The sequence below is a fragment of the Schistocerca cancellata genome, chromosome 2 (genome assembly GCF_023864275.1).
Source record: "Schistocerca cancellata isolate TAMUIC-IGC-003103 chromosome 2, iqSchCanc2.1, whole genome shotgun sequence".
In the NCBI taxonomy this organism is placed as follows: domain Eukaryota; kingdom Metazoa; phylum Arthropoda; class Insecta; order Orthoptera; family Acrididae; genus Schistocerca; species Schistocerca cancellata.
In genome coordinates, this window is record NC_064627.1 from 625,710,959 (window position 1) to 625,732,596 (window position 21,638).

The 21,638-nt window shown below is 38.2% G+C and overlaps 1 protein-coding gene across 1 annotated transcript in view; it reads left to right on the plus strand.

Moving 5' to 3' along the window:
* Nucleotides 1–21,638, plus strand: part of LOC126162288 (sterol regulatory element-binding protein cleavage-activating protein) — a 284,313-nt gene that overhangs the window by 101,078 nt on the left and 161,597 nt on the right. The window contains exon 9 of the mRNA XM_049918707.1: nt 12,689–12,883. Within this exon, the coding sequence (XP_049774664.1) occupies nt 12,689–12,883 (195 nt within the window). The remainder of the gene's footprint in view (nt 1–12,688; nt 12,884–21,638) is intronic.

Sequence of the window (21,638 nt, forward strand, 5' to 3'; positions counted from 1 at the left end):
ATGTCCCTGCAAATATTTCAACAAAGTTTCATTGTCCTACAAGCACTTGGCTTTTCAAGGAGCTCTCTTGAGTAGTGAAAGTTAAATTACAACAATCCTGTATATAGAATTCACTAATGTGTACAAAAAAAGTTGAAATATTTTTTAACACTTGAAATAAATTATTGAAACATATGGGAAAAAATGTTTTCAATCCTCTCCACAAAGTTTTAGACTAATTGTGTAATGTAAACGCATAGACAGAGAGTTTGTGAATGCCTTTTAAAACATGCGTGATGAATTTTGTACAATAAGTTGTGTGCATGCCAACACTGAAGATTGAGGAGTGTGAGGTGTTAATCACTCGCTATGATAACACGTATTGCCCATGGTTTGGTTTCATAGCTCCTCATTTGTTTTAAGTTCATGAATAGGATACCTAGCTCCAAACCTGTACCATCTATTTCCTTGTGGAACCACAAGAGACATTTATCGTTGACTTCCATGATGAATAAATACCCTGTTTTCTTGCTGATTTAGAGGCGGTTTGTGTTTTCTCAATGTATGATAGAATGTTACGACTGTACTGGAAGATGATGATAATTGTGATTCTATACCTGCTGGTTCTATATTGCTTTTTTTTTTTTTTTTTTTTTTTTTTTTGCTCGCTCCATAACAGTCCTGCAGTCCTGTAGCTGTTTTATTTTAACTGTAGTTACATCTTTCCATAAAACCATAATTGCTACCACAGGTAGGTTTCCCTCCATTGTCACTTATGCAAATCGTTGCTTAGGAGGAATTTTACTAATTCATATATCGGTTTTGAAATTGTTTTGGTTATTTCCATCGTCACCCAGCATTTCTCGTGTTATTTACTTGTGCTATCCATAATGGTGTGCTGACACTACCTACTGAACATTGTCAAGTTGTATCTGATATTTCTGTAGCAGCTGAAAGTTTTGACTCGCATTATAACACAACAAATGTGTCTTTAGATGTAGTCAGTTTGCTGCAGTTGCCTGTCCATCAACATCTGACACATTGAACTCACTTTACTTGGATTACATTCATTGTTCCTGCTTCTGCATGGAACACAAACCACTAGCTTGCTTTCGTTCTTACAGTCCTTTTAAATATGGTTGCTTTCACAATGAGGACAAACAAATCTATCCACTTTGCGACATTTCACTTTCTGACACAAATTTTTACAGTATGAAATAGTCCTTAGCCAGTTTTGAAGAGAAACTTACGTACAGCTTCTGTCTTGCAAGAAATTATGTCCTCACATGTGCTCTGATTGCAGGTACATGCTGCATCATGTCTCCAACTCTTAGCTTTGTCTTGAATGTATGTTTAATTGAGATTAAGACTTCCCTTTGATGTCTTTCCTCTTCAGAGTGTTTCAGCACAGTGGTTACAAACTTTCAGGAGAGGTAGAGTACTCCTAGATGATGAAAAATCGTGTAGCATCACATAGTCGGAAACACTTCCCTGGCGCTATAGTGACAGCACTAAATACAAGGAAGGAAGGACACAAACAGGGCAAGAAATGTTTATTGTGCTTAGTAGATAGACGTGGAAGTCACTGCTTCAGTTGTAAGACCTTCATTTTTAAGTTTGAGACCAGTTTCGATCTAACAAAAGCCCATCATCAGGTGCAATTAGCCGTGTGCTATCTCATGGAACTTGGGGCAGCTTTCTGTGCTTTGCACTCACTTGCAGTGGTCACCTCCATTCTACCCAGCCTTGTGGCACTCGGGGGCACGGCACTTAATGATGTGCATCTGATGATGGACATTTGTTAGCCCATTATGAATTTAAAGATAAAGGCTTTAAAACTGAATTAGTGGTTTCCATGTCTATTACATTGTTCAATTATGGATTGTATGTGTGCTTAGTACAGCTATAATGTTGGGACAGAAGGGCTGGGGCATGTGGTAATGGCGCTACGTACACCACATCATCAGATGATGCAGCCTCTGCGTGTACACAGTTGTTCAGTCGCACTCACTGCGCAGCTTCATTTCACCTGCTGACATAAGGGAAGTAGGATGGTACGTCATACAAATGTGGAGCTCACTGATATGGATCTGGTATATAGGACTGCTGATTGCAGTAGGTGAGGCGCAAGGCGGCCGTACACCCAAAGTTAGCCCACAAGGCAAACTCCCTGTCACGCCTTCTTCGCACACCAGTACAGGAGGTTGCTTGGAAGGGAACCATCAGTGAGGGGAGACAACAGCACGAGCGAACAGTAACAATAGTAGCCAATCAGGAGCTTGTGCTGAGCCTGGTACCGAACGATTCCTGTGCCATTTCTAGCGCTATCGCCAGTCGTGTCAGGATTTTCGGCTGCAGTATCTGGCAGATCCTGCATGACAATGCCATGTATCTGTTTAACACCCAGTGCGTGCAGTTTCTGGACAAAGACAACTTTGCTCCACAAGTGGCCTTTGCATGGTGATATTTACAGATACACTCAACAGATCTCCATTTTCACCCACCATTTTGTTCACTGATGAGGCAACCATAACATTGGAGGAAATGTTTAACCCACATAACACACTTGTTTGATTGAAGGAGAACCCACATGCAACAAGAACCCACCCAGAGGTGTTTGTCAGTTAATGTATGGACCAGCATCATTGGGGACCGTCTTGTCAGGCCATATTTGTTGCCCCAACATTGGAGAGGAGCAACCTATCTCTTCTGTTTTCAAGTATTGCTGCAGCTTTTGGAGGACACACACATACCTGCGGTGATGCTTTCTGCCATATGGTTTCCGCTTGCTGGGGGCCAGTCGCATTACAGCCTCGATGAGCATAGTCACCTGAATGCAAAGTATTGTCAACATTGGAATGGCAGGTTGGTCCAGTGCCTTGGCCAGTGAGATTGCCAGACCTCACTGGCCTTAACTACTTTTTCTGGAGGTACGTCAAGACACTGGTGTATGAAACCCCGTGAATAGTGCTGAGGAACTCGTACACATTACGGCAGCTGCTGGAGAAGTCCAGGACATGGCTAGTATTCTCCAGAACTTCACATCTTCCACGTGCCATAGATGTGAGTCCTGTGTCATGGTCAGGGGTCATAATTTCGAACACCTTTGTTGGTGACTATCGTTGTCTGTTTTTGTTCTTATGTCTTGGTTTCTGCTGGACTAAGCATAATAAACATGTTCTACTGCCCTGTTCATGTCCTTCCTGTCTTGTGTCCTGTGTCGTCACTACCATTCCAGGAAAGTGTTTCTAACCATTCATTGCAATGTGATTTTCCGTTGTCTAGGTGTACTCTATATCTCCTGAAAGTTTATAATCACTGTGATGAAACAGCCAGTAGATTTTAAATGTAGAAGGTTCTGACTAGTTCCCCTATCCTTTTGCTCAGCGTAACATGTACTATCAGGAATGGTTTCTTCTTCTTTGCAAGTTCAAATTTTATCTTCTTATTAAGTGCAAAATTTTCCATACTTTCTAATGTCCTCTTTCAGTTTGGTTTCAACCGTAGTGTGGTATTTGTGGTTCTGATACTCTTGATCTTTCAGTTTATCTTGTTATAAGATTTGTCAAATAAGAGTGTGTCCTTTTTTATTTGAAAATACAGTGTGGGTAGATAAAAAATCTACTCACCAAGCAGAACAGGAGAAAACACAGAAAAGATGTGAGTTTTTGAAGCTAATGGCTTTTTCTTGCAAAAGGGTTGAAGGGAAAGGATGAAGGAAAAGGAATGATGAGATTTAGATGCAGAAGGGTTGAAGCTGTTCTTTCAAACAGTGGAAAGTCTGAGGTGGAATGAGAGTACTGAAAAGATAGATCGCTACTCACCATGTAGAAGAGATGTTCAGTTGTGAACAGGAACAATGAAAAAGAATGCCGCTAGTCCTTGTCTGTCTACCTATCCCCTTCCCTGCTCCCAGTCCAGCACTACACACATCCGTCTCATCAGCACACACCTATTACCGTATTTACTCGAATCTAAGCCGCACTCGAATCTAAGCCGCACTTGAAATATGAGACTCAAAATTCAAGGGGAGAGAAAAGTTTTAGGCCGCACCTCCAAATCGAAACAAAGTTGGTCTATTGTAATATGAGACACAATTTAGGTCGAATGAATGACGATACAGCTACAGTAGTTTGGTTCGAGTCGTAAGCTTAGCAGTTAAGCTTAACTAGGTAGCCATTGCTATGCGTCAGGCGCTCCGTCCGTATTTATACGGACACCCTTCCTTTTTCACGTGCTTCGTCTGGTTTGAATCGATTGCTTATTTTGCTTTGATCTGATAAGTGCCGTTTTCAATGTTATGGGTGTTTACGTCAGTCACTCTAAGCTGAAAATGCATTGCTATACTGTGTCATGCATTGTTTGTCGCATTCTGATAGTGCATGTTTACGGCCTGTCGCTGCTCGCGGCATGGATTGCTTTTGTGCGCGCTACCGCCGCCTACAATTAAAAAAAGAGAGGAATCGTCACATTAGCGAAACAATGGCAAGAGACTGCTATTTCTTGTTACTACACTGCTGCTTTCTTTGATAATGATCAACAAGAACCAAATCATAGACTGCGTATGATATAACATGTTCTGAACTAAAGTTTGGCGAAAATTTTTCTCCGTTTGAAAATCTTTGCAGCCGCTTCTTTAGTACATCAAATTCTGCACAGAAATTAGTCATCTTAGATTTAAAAATCTAATCAGTTACCGTGCTTCATTTCTGACTGTATCACTATTAGGCATAAGAGTAATACGAATATAAACATGACACGATACGTATATTCTTCCGCGTTTGCTGTTGTCTCACTCTAGTTTCGTAGTTTATTTTGCAGACAGGATTTAAATGAGATAGAAGCAAACACGAAAGAATACATGGCAAAATGTTTATATTCGTATTATTCTTGTGGTGAAGAGAATACTGCATGTGATTCACATTTTATCAGGTTCCTATTTGCAACTATCTCTTCTCACAGGTAGGAAAAAATTCAGAAAGTAGAGTTGGCCATATTGACAAAAATCCCAGTATTACCAGTCGGATTTTCGTAGTACATTGAAATTCGAAGATGAACAATACGGAATTTGTATTTACTTCGTTGGATAATGTATGAAAATTCAGTGGTCGAAACTCGGTCGGAGAAAAATGCTCGTCTTCCAATTTTTTTTTTTTTTTTTAATTTTATTTACTGACGCAGAGGTTTTGGCGCCAGTATTTATCTTTATGCCTACAAAGGGTGCCTGTGTAGCGCTACATATATTCGACGGCAGAAGTTAGTTGTGGCGGCACCTATCAACATTTTTCAGAACTTCCGCTTGCTTTGCACTCGATTCTAAGCCGCAGGCGGTTTTTTGGATTACAAAAACCGGAAAAAAAGTGCGGCTTAGATTCGAGTAAATACGGTAGTGCTTTCCCTTTCTCTAGCTTCCCCCACCCCCCACCCCCTCCTCCACCACTACGAATGCCCCATCCCCACTTGCATGATCTCCCAACACTGCAACTAGCAGCCCTATCCTGTCTCTACCACATCCTGCATGCTCACACAATCAGCACAGTATCTTCCCCCAACCTGTACCGTGCCATCCTTCCCCAGCACCACTCCATGCTGTCTTCTTACCCCCACCACTCACCCCAGCAGATTGGAAATGCAGCCACAATCATGGTCCCAGTGCCTGAAGGCAGTGGCTCTTTGTGTGTGTGTGTGTGTGTGTGTGTGTGTGTGTGTGTGTGTGTGTGTGTGCACGCGCGCGCAATCCTTTAGGTACCCCATTGGACCCAATGACGTTTCTTCTGTTTGTTGCACAATTAGCTAAATTTCTATCTCATGGTCCCATTTTTCGATATCTGTCATATTGACATTTGTGCGACAATTTAGAAGAAGAACTGCTGCCCAATTGTCCTCAGTGAAACGGTTTTGGAAAAAGGCATTTAATATTTTGGCCTTCCCACTGTCATCTTTTGTTTTGATGTCAGTATCACCAAGGGATGTCTGGGCTGATGGCTTTGATCCATTTACTGATGTAATGTAAGTTCAAAATTTTTGGCGGTTTCTCTCAGATTGGCAGGTACAATTTTATTTTTGAATTCAGTGAATGTTTCATGCACAACGCTTCTTACATTAATTGTTCTTCTGTTCAGCTTTTGTTTGGATGCTTTGGCTATGCTTAAATTTGAAGTGTAACTCTCTTTTCTTTTGGGGCAGCTCTCGAACCATAGCGGTTCATCCTCACATCCTCATCTCTCAAAATTTCGGGCAGCACCTTCCTTTTAAAGGTGTACTGCACAATACTGTGTTCTTGAATTGACTGTTTATGCTCAACACTTTTGGTCCTGACGATGAAAGGTTTGTGTTGATCAGTGAGATAATCTGAAATCTCTTTTTTTGTCACATTTGTTAATACTATAACATGACAAAGAAATTCATGTGAAATCAAGTTTTCCCTCAAATGTTTCACCACTATTGCTCCTGAGACGGGGAATCTATAACAGCATTTCTGTAATTCGACACCTGATAGTTGGAGGGGGGGGGGGGGGGGGGGGGGAGAATGTGATGTGAGCAATATATGCGACATATGCATACCTGCCAACTCTCCCGATTTATGTGGGAGACTCCAGATTTTCTACTTCTCTCGCCATTCGATTTTGCCATTATTTCTCAAGATTTTTAGCTAAGTATCACCAAACCTAAGAAACTTGTTTTGAAAAGCCTTCATTTCAGTTTTTTGGACAGTGGTCGGAGATCCTTCACTCATTAGTTGTTTTTAATAAGGAAGTCGCTCACAATCCATATATAGATTGTTGTTATTCCTCTGTCGCGTGCATTATGTATAATGTATACTCATATTACTCTGGGTTGTGCTCTATTTGGACTTGTTTGTGTGTTCTCATTGTGTTTAAATGAAGTTGCTTATAATTCAAGATTTTTATAATCTGTACAAGTTTTTAGAGTGGTTGATTGTAAGGGTTATTTTGTTACCTGAAACCCTGAAAGGCTTTATTCGCATGTAGGCAGCTATTTCATCTTATTCGCATAGTCATAGTATTTTGATTCGGTGATTAGTTTTTCATTATTGTGAAACTAATATAACTCTGTTTTCATGAAGCACTATTCGGAACTGTTTCTGTGCATTATTGAGTCTAGGAAAGGTCCATTGTTTGCATTTTGTGCCCTTGGCTGACTTGACATTTCTACGTCACACGATGGAAAATGTGATTTTTCAAAACACATGGAAACAAAAAAGCACTGTGTAAATGTTAGGGTATGAATAACAAAAACTGGAATTCAGTGTTAAAAAGTGAAAGTGGTTGGGTGACAAATACTTATTTACATTGTTTTAGAACACAATTTGCCAATCAGCTGCGCTGACCATGCGAATCACCTGTTCAAGAAAATGTTCTAGGATAATGTTCTTGTAGCCATTATATAGCATTATGACTTCATAGGGAAATTCTCACATCAGTTGTCTTAGGATTATAGTGAACATGAGCCACAGTTTTTGATCATTCATACCTCCTTATTTTTAAAACTGAATCTCCCAATTTTTGGTTGTTGAATGTTGGTAAGATCTGTAACGAAAAATGTGGGTCACATGCAGTAGATAAATGTTAGGAGATGATCTATTCATACATCAGTTAAGTATTGCTTGCATCCCACGTTTTTCATTATAAATCTTACAAGTATTGTTGTAGTTATTAAAAATTCACTAGCACAGGTTTTCTGTATTGTCTGTATAGGCAAAGAAGAAATTATTTTATACTTTTTAATGCAATTTAAAAATTAGTTACAGTGTCCACCCATGGTAGCTGAGTGGTCAGCGCAACGGAATGTAATATCCAATGGCCCGGGTTCGATTCCCGGCTGGGTCAGAGATTTTCTCCGCTCAGGGACTGGATGTTGTTGTGTTGTCCTTATCATCATCATTTCATCCCCATCGACACCCAACTCGAAAGACTTGCACCAGGTGACCAGTCTGCCTGATGGGAGGCCCTCGCCACCCAGCATTTCCATTAGCTATATTAAATTCTGGTTTTACTCAATTTATTATTTTTTAATTGGAAAATCTAAGTATCCTACCCAACCAGATAGCCCACATGTTAATGTGCCATTTCTCGAGAGGGGAGGTTCGCCAGCTCCAGATCTAATCCACCCACAGGGTGTATACGACCCGGGACAGCCAGGAGATCCAGTAAAAATCTGGGAATTTTTTCATCTGGGAGAAAACCAGGAAAAACCTGGGAATTTTTTAGAATTCCGGGAATTATTCATTGTTTTAGTTTTCAGTTAAATTTTTGTAATTTTGACTGGTAAGAACCAATACTCTAACAAAGGATATTACTGTATCCCGCTACTGCAGAGTAATACTTCAACATTTAAACATAAACAAGAGAAAAAAACTAAAATAACTTAAACTGCAAAGGAAATGCGCTATATACAACAATGACACACACAGCTCATGCAAGCATCTACCAACAGCAAAATATGCCAAAGGCTTTAGGAAGACTGTGCATGCTTCATAACAACAAATTGCCTCTGATTAGTGTGAAGTCACAACTGTTTACATTAGATTTTTTAGCAATTATGAGTGGGCTCATTCGCATGCACAGCTGAGTTGCGTTTGAGCAGTAGATTCTCCCGCTTCTGGCTACAGGAATGTGCCTGTTGGCTGTGCAAGCAGTCGCAGCAAGTAGCTAGAAGCTACCAAAAAAAGGAAGCGCCATATTCATATTCTTGAGGAAAAAAATACTTGTTTCACAAAGTGCCTAGCATCCAGCGCACGTTGGTCTTGCGGTTATTCATATGATTTTGAAACCCATCCCTGTTGGTTTATGAACATTTTTTAACACATTTTAAGTTGATTTCTGAGTCAATCATAAGTTAATTTTTGAATGCGTGCATAGTGTACATATGTCTCTGTCATAAGAATCCACGTCGCATCTAGAAATAAACTTTCCGCAAACAAAAGGGGATGGGGCTATACGAGCTGAGCGGAGTAAAGCCGAACGAATGAATGCCAATCGCTGTCTGATTATGTCGTTTATTGGGTTTGCGAATGATCAATGTTGTTATAATTACTAACAAAATCCATTGGTTCACACTACCAGAATCGAAATATCCAAGAAAATGAAATTTTGACAGAAAATTTTTGGCAAGATCGCTACACTAGTAAAGACCAGTTGTACAGTCCCCGGCTAGCAGCCGGTTATATTCTGGAAGTAATGTGAAAAACGTGTTGTACGAACATGTAACAACACCTAACCGGAGATAACTAAAGCTGTGATTCTGGCAGGGTTAGTGAAGTTAGTCGGCGAACAAATTTTGACAGTGGCATGACTAGCTACAGAATTAGTGATGACAAGATCGTTTGTTAAAACAAGGAAGGAGAAGAAATGGGGACACACACACATTATGGAAGAATAAGACAATTCCAAATTTACATAAAAATTTCTTAATACTACTTTTCGATCTCATGCTTGAGAAACTGCTGCGTACAAATGAAATGTGAAACTATTTTCTAACATTTATCTTTTTGCTTGTAGTAGGCTGAATAGGCATTTGATATTGGTACTTCATGAATTATATTCTGTCATGTTATAAAAATGACCGTTTGTGCCAAAACAGTCTCGTTTATTTTTTGTGTGTTACAAAATTGCTGCAATATTAGAAACACCTATTTTGTTTTATCTAGAAGACAATGACAAAATAGACGTAATCAGATCAAGAAACCACACCAGTCTTGGGTATTATTTGTATTACCAGCTTCTTCAGTACTAGGTAACATTTCAATTTTTCATGTAGCAAAACATTTGATGAACTTTAATGAGGTAATAGATTCTTTCGCAGAAAGGAAAGCACTCCATGTAAAGCTGAAGCAACATTAGAGAGAAAAAAATGCTGGGAGCTAAGGATTGAAGAAATCTGTACTTTCTTGCTTGTCTTATGTCTTTATTGGTTTTAGGTATCATATATTTAATTTTACGTCACACAAAACAGCAAGTTATTAGCTAATAGGCAGTGAAGAGTGCAGATTTTCTGAAGAGTTCTTGTTCTCCCGATTACAAATAATCCCATCCACTAGAGGGACGGGTTGTGAAACTGGCCGACTGGGAGTAGGAGAGGCACCACAGGACATGTCAGTTTCCACTGTCCGGAATATAGTATGCTGGCATCCATTACAAAATATACATGTTTCTATTCCACAGAGCAAAATACAGTGACGTGCAATGAAGAGGTATGGTACTGCACTTTGGCACACTTAAGACCAAATAACATGTCTTACATTTCCTCGAACACATATGTTTTATGTTTCAGACTTTTCAGAAAGATGTGCGCTACAAGATGAACATATTTTTAAAAATTCGTTTTTTTCTTTAAGTATTAACCCAGTTCGCAAATATCGTAGATCCAGGGCTGATGCACAGAGCACTCAGAGTTATAGTGGGTAGTCTCCATGTGACCCGTGTTTACATTTAGTGAATTTGCTGTTTCCCCTTTGTTTACTGTCATGTCAAATGAAAACAAAACGGATATCTGTGGCCGGGAGTTATCAAGTGAATTATAATACATTCACATAATTACGGAAGGCTAAAATATGTTATTAGTTTCAGATTTAATTTTATTTCCTCCTTTCTGACAGTCAAGTGTGAATTGCCTTGCAGAACAATGAAGTTATTTTTGTCTGTTTGCTAAAGAAATTTGACTTTTATTAACCTTTTTCGCAGGACAGTCAATGTATTTCAAATGAAATGTTTAATTCCACAGTACTGGCTATTTTCAACTGTTCGCTGCATTTTAAGTGCTTGTTTTCATCTTCTAGCACGTAAGGCATTATGCCATAATAAAGAACGAAACATAATACAGTACTGGTGCTCTAAGAAAATTTGCATCCCGAAAACCACACTGAAAAGCTTAATATCAGGTCGGGGTCTACTTCATTGGGAATCTGGACAAACGAAGAGCACTTTAAATGTGCACATTTTAGTATGGTTCACAAAATTCCGATGCTGTTGGAGTGTCCTCTGATGTCTTTTTTTTAATGTTCTACACGTACGTACATACGGGCTTCCTATGTCATGGTAGCTGCACAAGCGCAGTGTCGTCTGTTATCTGCGCCCTTTGGCAACTGCTGAAACAAACCTATTTCTAACAGGTCATGGGAAAATATTTCGAATGGTGGTTTGAAAAGCATTACTTTCAAAGTAAATATCCTTTTACATAAGGTGAACTATGTGCGAGAATGTATCATGAATTTCTTAAATCACAGAGCATTTGATTCTATTTACTCTTTGATGATGAGCCGTTTAGAAGAATTTCGAACCCTGAAGATCAGACATTTATGCAAATATTAAAAATTTTACTTTCACATTTGTGTCATGTATCTTACAGTGTAACACGCGCAAAGAACATCAACATTATATTCGAAAGCTCAGCTTCTCTTGCAGCTTATTAACCTTAGAGACCAATATTATATGTGAAAGCTTTTCTTTTCTTGTAGCAACACTTTATATGTTAATTTAAACTGTTAACTTTCCCTGTTTGTGTGTTCGTGCTACTTAACAGTGACGTTGCTGTTGGCTGACTACATCACGTGTCCTATGCTCTGAATATCCACTGTCATCGGCTGGCAAGATCACGTGACATGAGCCATGATTGGCTTACAAAAGTGCATCAAAATCTCGATTTCAATTATTCGGAAAGTAACATGCGGTGTTTGTTGGAATACCAATGTCTACTTTCATAATACGAAAATATGCAGCGTACATGTTGCTGCACATCAAAGATATTTCCAAAACGTGTCTTTTTCCCTGAGTTTCGTTTTCTAAAGTTCTGGGAAATTCTACGCCCGTGTATAAAACCATAACCATTCAATGAATTGATAGGTTTTGCAGTTCCAGTGGAAAATATACTGTTACTTAACACAGTAAAAGTGTGTTTTCACCCGGGAGAAAGTGTATTTTTAACCGGGAAATTCGGGAATTTTTTTTCCTTGTCCACGTATACACCCTGACCCAGCAAATTAATAATGAGGGTTGGTGTTCCGCACAGCCTCATTGCAGTTTCTAGGCTGTTTTCTTGAAAGCTTTGCTCACTTCCTTATGAATAACACTACACACGGACAGTTGGGCTACACATGTTCCATCTTGGGGGAGTAAAGGGGTGGTGACAGCAAGGACATCTAGCTGCCCCTTAAATTAAACATGTTGGATCCATAAATAAGCATGCTGATGGTGCACCGATGCGCAACAAAGGCTCAAGGAAAAGAAGAATTGGAAAATATGATTGTACTCACAAAATCTATAAAGAGAAACAGTAATGTGCATATAACTTTTGTAGTGATGTTTTAACACGGTGACAACAGAATAATAATACTGAAAAATAAAATTTGTTTCATGACACACTCAGTACATTTCAAATGGTTATCATATGTCTGTTTTTATTTGTATGCCTAAAAGATATTCTATATTTCACCCAAGTACTTTAGCCAGTTTCGTCTCTTATGACCTATTCAGAATATCTGTACTTTTTGACACAGACAATTATGACCTTAGAAAGAGAATGAGAGTGAGTTTGTTAATATCATACTGTTGCTACTAAAATTTAATAGTAATTTACAGAAACTAGAGATTGTACATCTTGCCAGTAAGATATCTTCTTCACAACAAAAAATAAAAATAGAAAATAAAATAAAAAATAAAGTTAGCTATGTAATAATTTTACTTTTTTTCAGATAGTGTCTACTCCACCTCATCTGGATGCAAAAATCCGTGTTGCACAGGGGTTGAGCCGAGAGGGTTGGTCTATTACAAAGAATCTTTTAACTGAGGTCACAATCTTGACTTTCGGGTTATTCACTTTGGTGCCAGCTATTCAGGAATTCTGCATTTTTGCTGTTGTTGCACTTCTTTCAGATTTCTTCTTACAGGTAATTTAGACTTAATTGTGCTCAAATTTCAAATCATTAGCTTTACTTAATAAGGAATTTTCTAAAATTACCATTTTATGTTGGTCAAACCTATTACCACTGAATACTTTTGCTTGTTACTGGAGATAGGAAATTGTGGAAGCAAACACAGCACATGAAGCGTGATCGAAAAATAAAGGAAATTTTTGTTTTTCTAAAGTATCTATTTAGTCATGAGCATCAACTTTGTCCCGTTCAAAGTAATCCCCTCAGATCTAATACACTTGTGCCAGTGCTGTCCCCAATCTTGGAAGCACTTCCGGAACTTACTTTCTGTAATGGTGTTCAAGTCCTTCAGTGATTCTGTTTTTTGTGGCAAAATGACATTCTTTCATGATTCTCTTCAGCATTGGAAATAGAAAGAAGTTGCAAGGGGCTGTGTCCAATAAATACAGTGGCTGAGGTAATGTAAGATTCTTTTCTTTTTTTTTCCAAAAAATCACAAACGAGCAAAGTGGGGTGAATGGGAGGATTATTGTGATGCAATTTCCATGAATGGTTTTGCCACAATTTGAGTCTTTTGTTTTTCTGATTGCTTCACACAGACGGTGCATAACTTCCAGTATTGTTCTTTATTGACCATAAAATGATAAGGGGGGAACTCAAGTTATGCACTATTCCATTGTAATCCAAGAAAACAGTGTGAAGAAGCGTCACATGTGACCAAACTTCCTGAATTCTTTCTTTCTTTCTTTCCTTCTTCTTCTTCTTCTTCTTCTTCTTTTTCTTTTGTCGTGCTCATTAAGCAGTTTCCATTGGGATGACTGGGCCTTGGGGACCAATGACCAAGCAGTTTGGTCCCTTCCCCCTTTTAAACCAACCAACCAACTAACTTTGCCTTGGTTTTGACGTGTTATCCATACACCTGTGTTTTATCACCTGTTACAACCTTCTTTAGAAGTTATGGACTGTTGTCAACTTCATTCAGCAGTTCCAGAGCAATGTTTGCGTGATGTCGAAATTCAGTAATTTTAGAACAAATGTTGCTGCTACATGTTTCATTCCCATAACATCAAAAAAATTGCTTGGCATGAGCCAAGGGATACGCCAACATTATCAACAACCTCTGATGATTATTCTGCAATTTTCTAGAACAATTTTCTTTACTTGTTTCACTTTGTTGTCAACAATTGATATGGTAGGGCGTTCAAGGCGGTTGTCATTTGAAAGTCTTCTCAACCCTCCATAAAGTGTTTATACCACTCGTAAACCCTTGTCGTACTAGCAGATTTACCAAAAGCTGCAGTCAACATTTTGAATGTGGTGCTGCACTTTATTAAAGTTTTCAAACAAAATTTAATGCGTATTCTTTGAGTCATCATTTTCATAAGTAAAAATTCACCAAGTACTCAAAAACACATTTAACATTTTTGACTGTCAATGATAAACTTAATGTTCAAAACAACTGAAAATGCAAACATACATCAGGAACGTGTGTATCAACAGGTTAAAAAAAGTTTTGAAAATCGAATGTATAAAGCCCATAAAATTAAAAGAAATTCCAGTTTCTCTTTGATCATGCATCCTATTGTAATCAGTAGCAATTACACTTGAAGAAAAGAAAAATTCAGTCTACAGTTTCAGAAGACATTATAAAAATTATATCATAAATGGAACACATCACATTTTGTAATAGTGCTGGAATTAGTAAAGACCCCCAGTTAATATATTGTGAGTGGCTGGATAAACAAAAATTTGAAGTCAGTCTCTCTCTCTCTCTCTCTCTCTCTCTCTCTCTCTCACTCTCACTCTCACTCACTCACTCACTCACACACACGCACACACACACACACACACACACACACAGGGAGTGTGGGGAGGGGGGGGGGGATTAGGAAGAGGCAAGGACTGGTGAGATTAGAGCACAGGAAGATTAAAGGACAGCAAGAAAGAGAAAGATCACCGAGTTACCAGCAGGATAAGTTGCATGTTGTGGCAGTAGATACCATGAAAGAGGCTAAAAGGATTTTGGGTTCGTGATAGGTATTTTCATTATTATATTGATTTTAATGCGTAGTTTCAAATTTTCTTATTGGTATGGAGTGTGTGTCACATTTAGGTGCAAGTGGGAAAAGAACAGATGTTGATAATACACATCCTGTGAGACACCAAGGAATCTGCTAATAGAGGGAGGTGTGGGGGAGGATTGTTCTTTGTCAAATTCACACAATTTCAAACGAAAATTTACCTTGACCTCTTAGATTTTGATCAAACTTGGTGTACCTAGTGTCCCTACATAGTTATGAATGAAAACCATAAAAATGTTTGAGCCTGATTTCAGTAAAAATTTAATAAGCCTTGAAATTTCAAATTTTCAGTAATAATTGCTACATCGTGGAGTAATAAATTGCCATTTTCTCTGGAATCGGATGAGATACAGATCTGCAAAATGTGTCACTTTAAAGCTCTTTAGGTGGGCTTTCATTTGGTATGCAGCATGATGATGTTTAAAATCAATTTCTTTTAGTTTTCAAAAGAATCACAAAATTTCCCTACACTATACTCTTACACCTCTGGAAGTTTCATTTTGGGATTAACATGGGATCAGGTCATATAAGGAGTAAATCTACTCCATTAACGCATGCCCGAATCACGTCAAGTGAGACAGATGATGCCATATTGTAAATTGCACAACTACATCATAAAATTTGTGGGGTCGTGTGTGAACAGTAGCTCACAGTGTCACTGCAGAATCTCACGAGTTGTTTATGTGTACCTATATTTGCCTTTTGGACACACATTTTTTAAATCTATGTCCGAAATTTCAAAGTATATTCAGACATAAATTGACATTTTTTAAAATCCTACAGTCTTCCTATTTGATTTTAATAACTTTCAACACATATTATGGAAGGCCTAAAAACTGTATTCTACCTGGCCCCTGCTATAGACACATGGTGGTTGTATGTGCAATTCACCAAAATTTGAAACTTATGATTGAAAATGCAAGGTTGAACTCAGTAACAAGTGGAGAAATACAGATGTATAAACGTTGTCTTGCAAAGATTTTGTGCAATCCATCATCAGTAGATTGTCCATTGGGACACTATAATTCATGCTCTCGGAATAAGCAAACGGAGACCATACTGCAGAATGCATTCAAAGAAAAACTGATAGACAGTGTCAGCTTCTGGCAGTGGATTTCTGTGGACAGGTGTAAAATGGAAACATTACAAAAATCAACTACAGAGTTCATCAATTTATTTCGCATTATTCTGTCCATGTCGGCCCATCACAATTTTATTGCCAAACAACGAAGTTCATGTTTGAAACACATTAGAGAAAGCCTACAAGATTCACAGTTTGCGGTGTACAGTGACTTTTCAGAGAACTAATCATTTCTGATGTAGGATGAGGTCCAGAGCTATCATTGAACAAGTCAGCAAGCTACTTTCACCCATTCATTGCGTACTATAAAGGAGAAACAGAAACAGAGCATTTTGGTTACGTCGTCGTTTCAGACTGTCTGCGCATACCTTGTGGCTAACTACTGCTTCCAGAAAAAGCTCATTGAATTCTTGAGAAAAAACTTTGAACCTAAACAAAATATACTACTTTCCTGAAGTCACTGCTGTTCAGTAAAAAAACAAGAAAAACTTTTTAAATCAGTGTTTCATCAAGCTGATTTCGGTATGGAGGCTGAATGGCATCTTTTAGCAACAGCTCATGGAAAAGGGCCTTGCGATAGAATTGAAGGCACCGTCAAGAAGTTAGCATCACAAGAAAGTTTGCAACATCAAATTCTTATACCTTGGCAGCTTTTCATCTGGGCAGTGGAAAACATCTTTGGAGTACATTTTACATTTGTAACTCAGGATGAATATATATAGAGACAGCCACATTGCTAAACAATCACTTCAGCAAAGGATTAACAATTCCAGGGACTCAAATGTTTCATGCACTCACTCCTGTAGTTTCAGATAAGACAGAAATCTGTGTCTAAGGTATTCTCGTATGCTCAACGTTCATTACAGTGGTAGTTGACCACCAAACCCCTTGGGGTTTGGTGGTCATTGACAGGTATAAACTACAGTGTAGTACAACTACAACAGGTGGCTTAAATACATTTTGAGGAAAGATGAAGAAGAAGATGAAGAAGAAGAAGAAGAAGAACAACAACAACAACAACAACAAGATGAAGAAGAACAACAAAAGGTGACATTTCTTTGTTCATGTTCTCCTTGCATACCCGGAGAAACTGGTTGTTATGTGGATGTGTGTGGTGGATGTGCTATGTAAGGTGAACCTAGTGACCCCACAGGCCAAATATGCCTGAAAATGACATGATCAAAACCAGCAGAGCCTTTACAGTTAATTCCACTGTATAAGAAATTGTGATGAATACAGCTGTTTCTAAATGTCATGTAGTAAGTAAATTTTTTAAAATTAATTTGGATGAAAGTCATTTTTCACACAACACGTGAAACTTGAAAATTTCGCATCATGTGATCCCATAATGATCCCAAAATGAAACTTTGAGATGGAAGAGTATAGTGCAAGGAAATTTTGTGGTTTTCAAAATTTTTAAAATATGGCTTTTTTAGAAGATTAAAATTTAAAATGTATTTAATTTTTTAAATTAATTTTTAAATGCCATCATTTTAAATACCAAATGAAAGCCCATTTAAAGAACTTTAAAATAACACATTTTGCAGGTCTGTATCTCATCTGGTTTTGGAGAAAATGGCATCTTTCTACTCCAGAGTGCAGCAATTTTTAATGAAAATTCAAGGCTTAATAAATTTTTAATTAAATCATGAAAAAATTATGGTTTTCATTCATAACTGTGTTGGGATGCTAGGTACACAAAGGTTCATCAAAATTTGAGAATGTCAAACTTAATCAGTGTGTTGATTTGACACGAAATGACCTGGGATGAAAATTGTAGAGGAAGGCGAAGGCTTGAATATTGTAAGCAGATTCCAATGTATGTAGGGTGCAGTAGTTACTGTCTGGTGTAAGTTTTTTTTCCCCCAATATAATTACTGCGGTGGGTTATTGTCTACTCATACATCAAGAGAATTACTGTAGTTTGAACCTTCATTTATCAGTAGTGTTATAGGTTTACAGTTGGCAGGTTTACAGTTGGCGACCATACAGACATGCTTGGAAGGTGCAAAGGTGCCTATTGAGTGTTCCTTTTGGTAGTAGGCATTAACCACGTAGTGTATGTAGGCAGGAGCCCTATCTTACGTTTCAGTTTCTCTCAGTAATGATCAGAGTTTGTTCTCATCCTCTTGTCTTGGGACAACTGCTGCAGTTAATATTAAGAAGACAGCAATTCCCAACAGAACCCAGAGGCGTTAAATTTATCTCAGAAAAATACATTTGTTCTGTTTTTCTGCATATGCATTTCATGAATGGTCAACTCAAATTATGTCTCTGGTGCTCTATTTGCAGTTTCCTAATAAGTTTTAAGCCTCATCTTTAAGGAAACACCTTTCGTTACTGTACATGAAATATCTCAAGACTAGAGCTCTAAAAAGGGTAAACATTTAAAAATTGCATAGTGACAGGCCTTTAGGGGCAAGAATGCCCACCCTATTGGGATTTTACAGAGTTTTAGTTTGAGAATTTATGGGTCATGATTATATTGTGCATGGTTCACATGACCACCCTATTTTAAAATCTTGAATTACTCCCACGAGGAGAGCATTTCATTCATTGGCTGCAAAATTCATTTATAAAAGCTCAGGTGACTCATTTGGGTTCCAAGTTATGGCTCAACATACCAATCTTGATGTGACAGATTGGAATATTTTAACATTGGATTGAAGCTAATATGATACCAGATTGGTGTTGATGATATTGATACTTAGAATTTGGTTTCCAAGTGAATTTAAGGTCTTCGATGCAGAGTTTACAGAGTTTAACGATGTTCTAAAGGCACTAGAACAGATTAAGTGTAATCAAAGTTTAATTGATACAAGAATTTTCTCATTTGCTCCAGTTTCCTAATTGCCTTTCAGAACATTAGGCAAATGTACATGGAAAAACTGTGTAGAACACACAAGATACCCTTCACAGATCACCAGCAAATGCACGTAAATTATGAAGTAGATACTGTAGCAAGGGGTGCTTGTAAAAAAAATAACGTACCAGTTTTGAGCGCTGTGGGTGCTGTTACCTTTTGGTTCAGGAGAAAAGCTGTGTTTCCCTGGGAGAAAGAGAGGTACAGATACAAAATAAACTAAAGACTAGTCAGAAAACAATTCTACCAGGGTGTGCATTTCTTCTAGCTCCTCATGTTAAAGGGAAGCTGATTTAATTTGAATAAAAATAGAGTACCGCCATAAATTAAAAGGGAAATGGATAGGTTAAAGCGAGATACAGTGGGAATAGTGAAGTTCGGTGGCAGGAGGAACAAGACTTCTGGTCAGGTGAATACAGGGTTTTAAATGCAAAATCAAATAGGGTTAATGCTGGAGTAGGTTTAATAATGAATAAAAAAAATAGGAGTATGGGTAAGCTACTGCAAACAACATAGTGAACACACTATTGTGGCCAAGATAGACACAAAGCCCAAGCCTACCACAGTAGTAAAAGTTTATATGCCAACTAGATCTGCAGATGGCGAAGAGATTGATGAAATGTATGATGAGATAAAAGAAATTATTCAGATAGTGAAGTGAGATGAAAATTTAATAGTCATGGGGGATTGGATTTCAATGGTATGGAAAGGAAAAGAAGGAAAACTAGTAGGTGAATATGGAATGGGGGTAAGGAATGAAAGAGGAAACCGCGTGGTAGAATTTTGCACAGAGCATAACTTAATCATAGCTAACACTTGGTTCAAGAATCATGAAAGAAGGTTATATACATGGAAGAACCCTGGAGATACTAAAAGGTTTCAGATAGATTATATAATGGTAAGACAGAGATTTAGGAACCAGGTTTTAAATTTTAAACATTTCCAGGGGCAGATGTGGACTCTGACCACAATCTATTGGTTATGAACTGTAGATTAAACCTGAAGAAACTGCAAAAAGGGGGAAATTTAAGGAGATGGGACCTGGATAAACTGAAAGAACCAGAAGGTGTATTCAATTTCAGAGAGAGCATTAGGGAATGATTGACAAGAACAAGGGAAAGAAATATAGTAGAAGAAGTAGTAGAAGAAGCTTTGAGAGATGAAATAGTGAAGGCAGCAGAGGATCAACTAGTTAAAAAGACGAGGGCTAGTAGAAATCCTTGGATAACAGAAGAGATATTGAATTTAATTGATGAAAGGAGGAAATATAAAACTGCAATAAATGGAGCAAACAAAAAGGAATGCAAATGTCTCAGAAATGAGATCAAGAGGAAGTGCAAAATGGCTGAGCAGGGATGGCTAGAGGACAAACGTAAGGATGTAGAGGCATATATCACTAGGGTAAGATAGGTACTGCCTACAGGAAAATTAAAGAGACCTTTGGAGAAAAGAGAACCACTTGTATGAATATCAAGAGCGCAAATGGAAAACCAGTTCTAAGCATAGAAGGGAAGCCAGAAAGGTGGAAGGAGTATGTAGAGGGTCTGTACAAGGGCGGTGTATGTGAGGACAATATTGTTGAAATGGAAGAGGACGTAGATGAAGATGAGATGGGAGATACAATACTACGTGAAGAATTTGACCGAGCACTAAAAGACCTAAATCGAAAAAAGTTTTGGGAGAGCCAATCCTGACAAAACTCTACTATCTGGTGAGCAAGATGTATGAGACAGGTGAAATACCCTCAGACTTCAAGAAGAATATATTAATTCCAATCCCAAAGAAAGCACGTGTTGGCAGGTGTGAAAATTACCGAACTATTAGTTTAATAGATCACGGCTGCAAAATACTAACACAAATTCTTTACAAGTGAATGGAAAAACTGGTAGAAGCCGACCTTGGGGGAGAGATCAGTTTGGATTCTGTAGAAATGGAACATATCAGGCAATAATGACCCTACGACTTATCTTAGAAGACAGATTAAGGAAAGGCAAACCTACATTTCTAGCATTAGTAAACTTGTAGAAAGCTTTTGGCAATGTTGTCTGGAATACTCTCTTACAAATTCTGAAGGTGGCAGGAGTCAAATACAGAGAGCGAAAGGCTATTTACAATTTGTACAGAAACCAGATGGCAGTTATAAGAGTTGAGGGGCATGAAAGGGAAGCAGTGGTCTAGAAGGGAGCACGACAGGGCTGTAGCCTATCTCCAATGTTATTCAATCAGTATATTGAGCAAGCAGTAAAGGAAACAAAAGAAAAATTTGGAGTAGGAATTAAAATCAATGGAGCATAAATAAAAACTTGGAGGTTTGCCAACGACATTGTAATTCTGTCAGTGATAGCAGAGGACCTGTAATAGCAGTTGAATGGAAAGGCCATTGTCTTTTAGAGGATATAAGATGAACATCAACAAAAGCAAAATGAGGATAATGGGATGTAGTCAAATTAAACCAGGTGATGCTGAGGGAATTAGATTAGGAAATGAGACACTTGAAGTAGTAGATGAGTTTTGCCATTTGGGGAGCGAAATAACTGATGATGGACAAAGTAGAGAGGATATAGAATGTAGACTGACAATGTCAAGGGAAGCGTCTCTGCAGAAGAGACACTTGTTAACATCGAGTATAGATTTAAGTGTCAGGAAGTCTTTTGTGGAAGTATTTGTATGGAGTGTAGCCATGCATGAAAGTCAAACATGGACGATAAATAGTTTAGACAGGAAGAGAATAGAAGCTTTCGAAAT